The sequence below is a fragment of the Bicyclus anynana genome, chromosome Z (genome assembly GCF_947172395.1).
Source record: "Bicyclus anynana chromosome Z, ilBicAnyn1.1, whole genome shotgun sequence".
Classification (NCBI taxonomy): domain Eukaryota; kingdom Metazoa; phylum Arthropoda; class Insecta; order Lepidoptera; family Nymphalidae; genus Bicyclus; species Bicyclus anynana.
Window position 1 is genome coordinate 19667196 of NC_069110.1, and position 12013 is coordinate 19679208.

Sequence of the window (12013 nt, forward strand, 5' to 3'; positions counted from 1 at the left end):
GGTTGAGCTCTTTATAAGTGAATGTGGGGAAGTATAACAGAATGTAATTGAGTGAGTCTTAAATGAAAGCGCACTGTCGGTGGCTACTCTGGCGGTTTCTACGCTGCATCTTACCGGAACGCTAAATCGCTTGGCGGTACGTTGTGGTGGTATGGCCAATGCCTACCACCAGATTAGGCTAGAGTAACAAATATAAAATCCCTAACTGATCCGAACTGGAAATCGAACCCAGGACTTCTCTGTTGAGAACTACAGCACAAGCAACTGCGCCAGAGAGGTTGTCAAAGATAACAATGATGTACGTACTGCGAGTATGAATAGCTACAGTTGGTGGTGGGCAGCATTTGGTAAACTTCGCTGTCTTCTACCTGTCATGACTTACTTCTCGGCCCAAGGCGCGTTTGTTAACCTCGTAACTTTAATTTTAAGCTTTCGATTTTCCTTGCCACCATTCAATTTAATCATGACATAACTCCGGAAGGTGTCATCGAGTGGATGCTTTTTGCATGCTCTTGTTAAATTGCTCTTGGAGCCTTGTTAAATCTTTCAAGGTTTTCTATTATACTTGGAGTGAGTCCCCTAAGTAGAACATAGAGACATGGTGGAGATGGTGGATCTGTTTTCTGTCCAGGTCGGAGAAGGAGATCAAGCACTGCCGCGTGAAGCGCGAGGGGCGCCTGTTCTCCATCGGCGCGGTCAAGTTCGAGAGTCTCGTGGAGCTGGTCGCTTACTACGAGAGAAACCCGCTCTACAAGAAGGTCAAGCTGTGGCTGCCGATCGGCGACGAGACGCTGCGCGGCATCGCTTCTGTGAGATCGCGCTGTGTGGAAGAATGAAAGAAAATACACTTAACGACTTACTTTTAATACACCACAAAGAACAAAATGCACAATAGGCCTTATCGCTAATTAGCGATCTCTTCTAGGCAACCTAATGAAGAAACTAATAGCATGTGATCACACTTGCCTGTTTCACTTATACTATGCCAGCGCGCGATTTCGTCCGCGTGGAAAGCGTTTCTCTAATGCAAGAGCCATGAGATCTCAATAATCTTGTCGCAAAATCCGTTATTTGCGGACTACTAAATATAAGCTACTTCCCTGAGAAATTTAATCTTTGTGGCTTCCAGATTGACTTCCAGATTAGTCCCATTTAATTTTCATGAAATTCGGTTCATATTCAATACAGTTCTGTTAAGGTGTACAAGTGATGTGAAGTACAACAAGAGTGTTTTATGTGATTGATTCGATTTTCTCGGTGGACTCTAGTCTGACACATGGCGGAACTTTACTAAGACTGCCAACGACGGACGATAGACTATATTTGACCACTTACCCCCTAATAGGGCAAATTAATTAATAAAAATTATTACTTGACTAGCGGACGCCCGCGACTTCGTCCACGTGCAACCCTACTGCTACCCTACCTTACTCCCACTCTACAGCTAGCCTACCATACATGGGTATGAGTAGGGACTCAACCCTGCCCCTACTTTACCCCTACCCTACCCCTACCAAGTTTCGTTAAAATCCGTCGAGTAGTTTTTGTTTCTATAACGAACATGAAATTTTTACTGATTGCATTTTTGGCATCAGTATCGATTACTAATCACCCCCTGATAGTTATTTTGGAAATATATTTCATGTACAGAATTGACCTCTCTACAGATTTATTATAAGTAGATAATTGGGTAAATGTATTGCTAAGCCAAATAGACGGCCGCGTGGCGCAGTGGGTAGTGACCCTGCTTTCTGCATCCACGGCCGTGGGTTCGATTCCCACAACTGGAAAATATTTGTGTAATGAGCATGGGTGTTTTCCAGTGTCTGTGTGTATTTATACATTATATAAGTATTTATATGTAGTATATAATTGTATACATATTAATATTATTATAATATCAACTATCTTAGCACCCATAACACAAGCTACTCTGTATGCTTACTTTGGGGATAGATAGTGATGTGTATTGTTTAAGTATATTTATATTTATATTTATATTGAAAAATAAAACACTGTTTTTATGTCACAGGACGCAGACGACGGGCCAGTGTACGGCACGCCCGGCTATATGGACCCCGCGGCGTTCTCTTCCAAGGTATTGGCTGGTGGGAGGTTTCGGCCTTGGCTAGTTACCACATAACCGATAAAGACGTACCGCCACGCGATTTAGCGTTCCGGTACGATGTCGTGCAGAAACCGAAAGGAGTCTGGATTTCACCCTACTCTCAACAAGTTAGCCCGCTTCCATCTTAGATTGCATCCCGGGCAAGAAGTGACAAGACTCTAGCTTCAACGGATTCTCGTCTGGGAGGAGATTGGTTTTGGATGGTTCCTGTTACCATGAGAATATGGGAATGAAATATAAAATACTAGCTACATAGCTTGAAATACAAATACTATGGGTAATTTTTATTTAATTTCCTCTACATTACCAGTAATTATAACTTTTTATAATGTTAAAGTATAAAGTATAGATAACCACGTAATAGAGTTTCAAACTTTATGGCGTGGCTTGTAGGGGCCCGGTACCAAAATTATTTGGGGAACCCAATAGACGAGCGGCAAATCGCGAAAAATCTCCCAAAAAGTTCCCAATTATTTTTCACTCACAAACCAAAAAAAATATATACATCCTGTGTATGTTACAACAAACATTACTATGTAAATGAGTACCAAAGTACTCATAGTAATGAAGGGTAAGGTTCAGATTTTGGTTGTTTAATTTTCGGGAAGCACCAGACTAAGTAGGATATTTTACTATCTTTTGCTTTCACACGTGAGGCCTAGTTCGGACTACTTTAGTATTTAAGTCGAGTACGAACAACTTTTGGATTTACTGCCCAATAATTGTTCGTACTCGACTGAAATACTACAGTAGTCTGTACGGCCTATTGATACGGCGGTAGCTACGCTCCTGGTACTGATACAGGCTGCGTGTGGCAGGTGACGGTGAAGGCGCTGTACGACTACCGCGCGCGGCAGGAGGACGAGCTGTCGTTCTGCAAGCACGCCATCATCACCAACGTGGACAAGCCGGACGAGGGCTGGTGGCGCGGCGACTACGGCGGGCGGCGCCGCCAGTGGTTCCCCGCCAATTACGTGCAGGAGATCGAGGCGCCGCACCTGCCCGACCTCGTGAGTGGACGCGGTGTATCGGCTCAAACTGACGCTTTAGACCTTGTCCAGAAAGGGTGAAATCGCCGCGATTCTCTCGCGCGTATTACGCGCGACCGTTGCGTCCACAAGGCGCGTATTACGCGCGAGCATTCAGTATGAAACATAGAGTTTAACGCGCGCTCGTTCTAGAGTTCGCGCGTTAACTGGACGCAACAAGGCGTCCCTAGTATCTCGACTCTGAAAGTCTTCCGTAGTGCACGCTATTTACTTGTTTTGTGTAGTACAGGGGCCCTTGCTACTTGTTTGTAAGACTTAGTAAATAAAGATTTTTCATTTTAATTTTTTACTGAAGACGTAAAGTTTACTAATTATGTAAAGAGTTTTGTTAGTGACATAAAATACGCTGTATATGTGTGCGTTTTGTACATGCCCCCATTACGTTGGTTACAAAACTACAAATGACAGATTAGCTATCCTACCATGGCCGCGCATCGACACCGACGTTCAGCCGGGAAAGCCTTGCACAAACAGTGACGTGTTCGCAGCCGAGCCTGGAGAGCGACGCGGCCGTGCTGGGCTCGATGCAGAAGGGCGCCGTGGACGTGGTCGGCGCCGTGGTGGAGCTCGTGCTGGCGGAGCAGGGCGGCGGCGTCGCGCGCTGGATCGTGCGCGTGCAGAGCCCCGCCGCCTGCGCGCCCTTCGACATGGCGGCGCCGAGTCGCGAGGTCGCCTTCGAGTGGCTCGCGGCGATCAAAGAGGCCGCGCAGAGCGCCGACGAGAAGTCGCGCCGACACAAGAAGATGGAGCGCGCGCTGCGCGTCGCCAAGGAGATGTCTGACCTCGTCGTGTACTGCCGCTCCGTCGCGTTCGACCGCGAGCGGCTCGCGCGCGGCCCCGTCTGCGCCGAGATGTCGTCGTTCCCTGAGACGAAGGCCGAGCGGCTCATGTGCCAGCAGGAGCTCGCCTTCTTCCTGCGCTACCACCGCGCGCAGCTCAGCCGCGTGTACCCCAAGGGGCAGCGCATCGACTCGTCCAACTACGACCCGGTGCAGTTCTGGAACGTCGGCTGCCAGATGGTGGCGCTCAACTACCAGACGCCGGACCGCGCGATGCAGATCAACGTGGGCAAGTTCCGCGCCAACGGCGGCTGCGGGTACGTGCTGAAGCCGGAGGCGATGCTGGCGGACGGCTACGCGCCCGCCGAGCGCGCGTCCGTGGCGCGGCTGGCGCGGCCGCTGGCCGTGCGCGTGTGCGTCGTCGCGGCGCGCCACCTGGTCAAGGCGAGCCGCGGGCCGCGCGTCGAGGTGGAGGTCATCGGCGCCGACTACGACAGCGGGGTCAAGCTCACCACCCGGCCCATCAGTGAGTCTTCACCGCTTGTTATATCTCTACCGGCAGACATCCTCCCCTGCTTGCTAAGAGATAGCAAAAAAATCTGCTATCTCAGCAAGCAGCAAGCAAAACCTACATGTTAGTACCTCTATCTTTGAAAATTGCTTGACAAAACAATGAGTAACCAAATAGTAAAACTATCTTTCCTTACGACAAGACAAAAGAGATCAATATTGTTGTTGATCGACAATATGTCTTTATATATTTGTATACCCGTATACATACATAAAAAAATTAACTGGGTTTCTTGCCAATTTAACCTTTTAAAAGTACTTTTAAAGTAGGTTTAATCCTAAAATATTTTTTTTTATTTAACTGGCTTGCAGAGTAGTATTAGTACTATATCTTTAATTCTCGCAGGCAACTTCATCAACCCTATATGGAACGAGATGGCGGAGTTCACGGTGTCGTTCCCCGAGTTGGCACTGCTCCGGTTCGCCGTGCTGGACGAGGACGTGTTCGGGGACCCCAACGTGATCGGCCAGGCCACCTACCCGTTGACCTGCTTACGCCCCGGCTACCGTAGCGTGCCCCTCTTGAACGGGTATTCGGAGCCGCTGGAGGTATCTTCCCTACTCGTCCACGCCGCCTTCGCCACGGGAGACTAACGACATAAATATCGTGAAGAGACAAAATTTAAAGCCACAATAACTCCACGGTAAACTTGCTTCGATCCCCGCCCTGAAGAGTTATTATGTAACGCGGTGTACCATTCAAACAATCAGTCACTGCATCGTTTTTCATCGTTTTTTAGTTTCTGCAATCATCTGACATTGTGTTTTCAACGAAATGACATAACTATCGTCATTTTACGTAAAGTAAAATTAATAAAGTCTTATTAGTAGCCCATAGATTTAGATGATCACTAAGACGAATATACGATGAAAATCGATGTAGTGACTCATTAATTGGATGGTACACCGAGATACATAATAGGCTCGCTGGATACATAATGTCGTATTTACTAAAACAGTCTTTCTGACAAATTGGTGAGGAACAGGAAAACAGATCACTTACATACATGTTATGCCAAATATTCTGAAAAAGAAAAACACAATCGACCAATGGCGGCTGGACCGGAAATATCGCTCTTTCGGTTTTTTTTAAAAGAATATTTGCCATATCTTTTCAATATGACCAGTTTTCCCATTCTCCTCCAATTAGTCAGAAATTACTGTTAGGAGTGGGCACGTCAATTGCCTACCGAACGGGGATCGAACCACCACCTCTCGATTTTTTACCATTGAGCTATTGAAGCGCATTTTCTATACTTAATTACTTATTGGTCGACAGTATGTCATTTTGTCTTCACGAGATAAATGTCTTGGGTCGCATGTAAGGCCTACTTATGACTATAATAGATTCAATGTAGGATAGTGTGTCTGGCAGGTGTCTTAGATGCGAATAGGGAATGAACTTTATTAGTAAATACTGATTATCGGTTCTCCGGTCCTAGTATTCTCAAGGCATTCTCAATCTATTTATATTAAAATTAAAAATTGACATGATTTACTAAAATCTAAAAACTTCAGTGAGTATGATTTTCAGCGTCGCATGGTTCTTCCCTATTTTTGGACCATCGATCTCCCATTAAAAAGTGGATGCACAATAAGCGACCAAAAAACGTCTTGGTAACACAACATCTTGGCATTCAATTCAAGTAGTCGCATTTGCAAATTTAACCTTAAACTCAAGCCTTAAGGTTGAATTTGCTCTGAATTTGGAATTTTATTGAATATTGGACTATATTTAAAGGCGTTTAGGTATAATTTTCTTTACCAATAATTCTAAAACTGTCAAAGCAAAATTGGCCAGTTTTAAGTGAAATTTTCTATTTGTCTATTTGTGCGTGTTTTTATTATAAGAGGTCGATGGTTGGGATCAATTACGACATTAGCCGTCAGACATTTTTAAAGAAAATAATATAAAACTTTATACGCGTTGACCTGTCGAGATCACTACCCTGCATTGAACAAACTATAGGTTATGAAAATTTCTCGACTCTTAACTTGACTTTTTATACGAATTTGACTAAGATTAAGGCGACATAGATCTCGCGTTTGTTTATCATGATTCCTATTCACAAACAATTGAAATGTTGCATTTTCATATGTTTTTAATCATTATAAGAAATTTAACGTTTATACTCGTAATAAATAATAATTGTAATTATTATTATCCAAACTTAGGCGTAATATTGACGATTTTTGTCTGCTATATTCTAATTACTTAGGTATATTGTATTCTGTTTCAACTAAACTATTTACAAGAAAAGAAACAGGTTATATTCGAGTGAGAGCATTTATTATTATATACGCTAATTTATATACACTTTACATTATATATCTAACTTTTGCGCAACAACTTTTATGGCTCTTTACTGGCTAACGTTTTCATCTTGTATAAATCACGTACTAACAATATTTATGTATATGTCAGTATAGTAACAAATCACTTTAAAGTAGCGTCCACTTTTCTAATTATTGCAACATTTTCGTATTTTACGATTCGCACAATACTCATTTGTTGGTTCTGTAGTAAATAAGTATAAAAAGGATCTATAGGCGTCCACGTATCTTAATATACTCATAAAATTAATGAAAATTTTTTGAGTGACAAAAGGAGTTGAAGATTTGTGATGTAAGATAATACACTCGCAATCATTCGCCTAGTACCCGAAAATAAACGAATCTTCCATTCAAATGATTACGCCAATTTTGAGAAAATGTAACAAATAACAAATTACGATTAAGCCACCTTTTATAATAATATCCGCATAGAAGTCTGCCCATCCGTTTCGCAACTATGATACCACAAACTTACACACAGATATCCATGTTATGTTTTATTATATATTAAAATCACTTCCTTACTCTTTAAAAGCATAAATTTCTCTATATAAAAACAATAATCTTTGATTTTAAACAATGATTTTAAATTACTTAAATATTATCATCATTATCAACCCATATTGCATGGAGGTGCATGCCCCGAACGGATTCGAACCCACAGCGTCCGAAATCGGAGGCAGAAGTCATATCCACTGGCCGGCTCTTAACATTAAACACTTAAACATTATATACAATAATTAGTTTTTCTCTGATTAATGAGTAGTTATTTTTACTACCACATTTGCGAGTGTATTTTCTTTTCTTTACAAAACCGCCCACTAAGCGAAATTAATTTTGTGTAGTAATAAAATGTACGTGTTGTTGTTACTATTCTGAGGGATTCTTGTTCGGTGCTATTTTGGGAGATTCTTGGCCGGTGCAACTTTGAGGGATTCTTGGTTGGTGCTACTGAGAGGGATTCTTGGTTGGTGCTATTTTGAAGGTTTCTTGTTCAGTGTAGTTTAAAGCTAAACTAAATTGTTACTCGAAAATACATGTTATGATTAACTCTTAAATTAAAACTAACGATACATACTCGGATCCACTAGATAATATTAATAATTATTATAACTTACTCGTAACTTGATGTTATGGTAAATAAAATTTTAACTATATTACAAAAGAAATTGAAATATCTTTTTGGTGTGTTTTACGAAACAAAATAGAGTAAAAGATAAGTACGCCTTTTTTGCTATAAAATGGTTAAAAAATATTTTTATAAAATGTTTTATATATATAAAATATGTAGACGTACGTAGGTACATAGAGCCATTTCGTACATCTTTGAGTTTTTTCTGATTCTATATTTACTGTAGACTCCTTATTGAGTCCACAGTAAACGGTCCAATAATGTGGGGATAGAGTCTCTGTGATTGTTTGTTATGCTGTGTGACTTGGACCTTAGTTTACAGATACGGGACCGATGGAGTCAGTGGACTTAGGGGAGCTAAATTTGCAGTTACTACAGCGTCATTGGAATTGATTAGATTTGGTAGATTGGATGATACAAAGAATAAATGGTTATATACTTTTTGCTTTCAGCGGTGCGGAAAAAACTACAGACTTTTTTATTACTTAGGCTTACTGAGGTTAGCGCGTTCAAACAAACAAACAAACTCTTCAGCTTTATAATATTAGCATAGAGTTTAGTAGGCCTTGATGTCAGCTATCAACCTGTAAAGTGTGTCGTAATATTTATGGGACACCCTGTATATAATTAGGGTTGTGGTTTTTTAGTGCTATATCACAGAGGTGGTAACTTTGATATGTGTGATATGAGCATAGAATGTTAGCGATAATTCAAAAATCTACGAAATAGCGTTATTTATATTTTCGTAAATGTAAGTGAAAATTTTTGATACGATTTAGAGTCACCTCGATTCTTTGATGATTGATCTGTCAAATGCAAATGTTTTTCAAATCCGACCACTGGGTGGATCGAGAGATTAGTGCCGTCAAATAATAAAACATATTTTTAATATTTATTGTATTAGTGTAAATTAGATTTTCTTAATTCTATACATATTTGGAAATTATATAAATGAGATTGTTTTATTGTACTTTACACGCAGGTTTGTTATTTTTTTAACAACGATGTTTTAAACTATTGATATGTTACGTGCCTACAGAGTCACAGCAAAAAGTGATCTGAATTTTGCTACTCCGCTGAGCGCACACAATGCACTATTTTGTGTTGACATACTTTTTTCTGTAATTTTTACACTTCCTGAACACACAACTCGACATTGTAAACAATATTTAGGTATTACTTGTTATAAGCGACTAAATGAAATGAAGACAATTGCACATTTGTCCGGCTCAGTTTTGATGCGCTAGTGCCATATCTCTAGTATAAAATATCGTTGTTTTTCTGTGTAGCCTCATATCCACTATACCGAAGCCTTATTCGCTACATAGCAGGGGTTTCAATTAAGGAGGAGTGCACTACTTCTATCCCTAACCGTTCCGTTGGGTTCACCCTCCTTCCCAACACAGGGTTTTTAGCTTAATCGTACGGAAAACTGGAAATATTAGTCATGCTTAAAAACACATATCTGATATATCTGATATATATATTTTTTAATATGAAATAAGCTACTTGAAAGCCAAGCTGTATCTGGAAAGTTCAACAAACAAATTAAAAATGAAGGTAGGAAACATATGTCATTTCATACCTATTTAAAATTAGCTCAAACAGACAGACCAAAAATCATAAATAAGCTTGATTGTGTTTTAGTATAGAGTAACAATCGTGAACTCACAGACAGACACTTCAATTTTATTTATTTGTTAATTATTTATTTATGTTTATTAATTATTTATATTTATTAATTATTATTAATTGTTTTTTTTTTTTTTTATAAAAGTTATATATCATATATAAATTTTCTAAGCTTATTAATCAAATTTAATAAGTTATTTTTTTTAATTATTATTTTTAAAAAAGACTAGCTATGTATACCCTCATTTTTAATTTGTTTGTTGATAAACACTGCACATCTAGTTTGGCTTTACTATAGTAACTTTTACACCTAAAAGAGTCACATATCAAGACAAATCTTTGCGTCATCACGTAGCCCCCATTCGCACGAGAGTTTTTTTAACGGACGTTAAAAAAGCGTTCAATTAAGTACGTACGTACTTAATAAGTAAGTACAATACTGCTCGAAAAAAAGCGTCGTGTTTTAAAAACTTTATCGTGTGAACGTATTCTTGGGAATGAATTTGTTGTATTTGAACGCTTTTTTAACGTTCATTAAAAAACTCTCGTGCAAATGAGGGCTTACACTATGTCATCATATTAGAAAAAAAAATGTATTGTGTTAAAATAATAATAAAAATCAAAGTTAAAGTCAAAATTCATTTATTTATATGTACGCTAAGTTTACTTTTGATACGTCAAGTTATGTCTTATGTCTTAAGTCATGTTATTATGGTTAAAAGTAAAATCGAAAACTTAATATAAAAAGGTATGAGTGATTCAACATAGCCGAAGAACTAGATAATACATTCAACCGGGTCCGAAATATGTGAGGACTGAGATTTTCCTAATTAGTCAAGGTCTGGCTGGTAAGAGACTTCGGTCGTACGCCAAGCGATTTAGCGTTCCGGTAGCGAACGAAAGGGGTATGGATTTTCATCCTCCTCCTAACAAGTTAGCCCGCTTCCATCTTAGATTGCATCATCACTTACCATCAGGTGAGATTGTAGTCAAGGGCTAACTTGTAAACAATAAAAAAAGCAGTATCTATAGGTATAGCAAATCAATATGACCGTGACTTAACTCTGGAATAATTTGTTTACCAATTCGATATCGAACACGTTTTCCGAGATTGTTATTCAGCGAAAACAAGCGACGTGAATCGTATACAGTGGAATAACAAATTAACTATTTATAACCAGCCGGGCCCAGCGGGGCAGTCTAGCCACCACAATAATCGGGACTAAAGAAAACATCCTTGTACATGTATGTATTTTTCATAAAAAATGTATTCTGGAAATTTTCTAGTTGCAAAAAAACATGCATACCACCAGACTGGACCTGAGCAAATTTAAAATCCAGAATAGTGATGATGACTAGGTTTTAATATATTGATTTTTATGATACACTAGCGGACGCCCGCGAGTTCGTCCGCGTGGAATTTAGTTTTTCGCAAATCCCTCGGGAACCATGGATTTTTCCGGGATAAAAAGTAACTTATGTGTTAAACCAGAGTAATATCTATTTCCATTCCAAATTTCAACAAAATCGGTTTAGTAGTTTCGGCGTTTAAGAGTAACAAACATCCATACAAACTTTCGCGTTTATAATATTAGTAGGATAAACAATTAAAAGAGTAACTCTAAAAATGAAGGACTTTCCATACAAACTTTCAACCATTATTTCATCCCCTTCTATTATTATTTTAGGGTCAAAATGTATCCCATGTTTTGCTCCAAGGTCCCATTTACGTTCACACCAACATTCATCTTTATCGGTTTAGCCGTTTAGCCGTGAAATGGTAACAGACAGACAGACTTTCGCATTTATAATATTAATAGTATAGATTTAATAAACTGTCATCATCCCTATTGTTTCGAGGTCGACTCACAGATCGAATCCAAGTACTCTATGGATCTACAGATTTATTATATTCCGCTCCACTTGTAGAAGCGTCCTTTGCTAACGCGGCCACCGAATCGTCGCAGCCTTTGTATTGAATGGTCTCAATTTTAGAAAATTGCCTATAATTTTGTCTTATTGACGTTTTTCTCTGTATAAATACTTTCTAGAAAGGTCCTCTACTATCAGTTTCAAATATTCGTTCGTTCGATCAACTTTATAACAAATTATATACTGTTGGTTTTACTTGATATATTTGAAGTTGCTCCCTTGTTAATTGATATTACTATCAAGTTTTTCATTTAATGTTTTTCGTAATCGACTAATTTGTGGGTAAGTTTAATTGACTAATATTTCCCTTTTCCTCCAATTATGATGGGCGTATATACGAACTTTTATAATTAGGTACATCATATTGGAAAAAAGTGTCCTTTATGTACAAGAGATACTAAATTAACTTTGTTTTTATAACCTAACCGAAATGAAAAAAAATATATAACTAAAATTC

General features: G+C 39.3%; 1 protein-coding gene across 2 annotated transcripts in view; it reads left to right on the forward strand.

Annotated features, from left to right (window-relative positions):
* Positions 1-11087, forward strand: part of LOC112048663 (1-phosphatidylinositol 4,5-bisphosphate phosphodiesterase gamma-1) — a 29850-nt gene extending 18763 nt beyond the window's left edge. Inside the window, exons 10-14 of one of the 2 annotated variants that reach the window (XM_052890811.1) lie at positions 632-758; positions 2033-2098; positions 2947-3138; positions 3666-4482; positions 4873-11087. In XM_052890811.1, the coding sequence (XP_052746771.1) occupies positions 632-758; positions 2033-2098; positions 2947-3138; positions 3666-4482; positions 4873-5120 (1450 nt within the window). In that variant the 3' untranslated portion in view covers positions 5121-11087. Of the gene's footprint in view, positions 1-631; positions 810-2032; positions 2099-2946; positions 3139-3665; positions 4483-4872 lie in introns of both variants that reach the window. The other variant, XM_052890810.1, reaches the window with a different exon arrangement.
* The last annotated feature ends 926 nt before the right edge of the window (positions 11088-12013 follow it).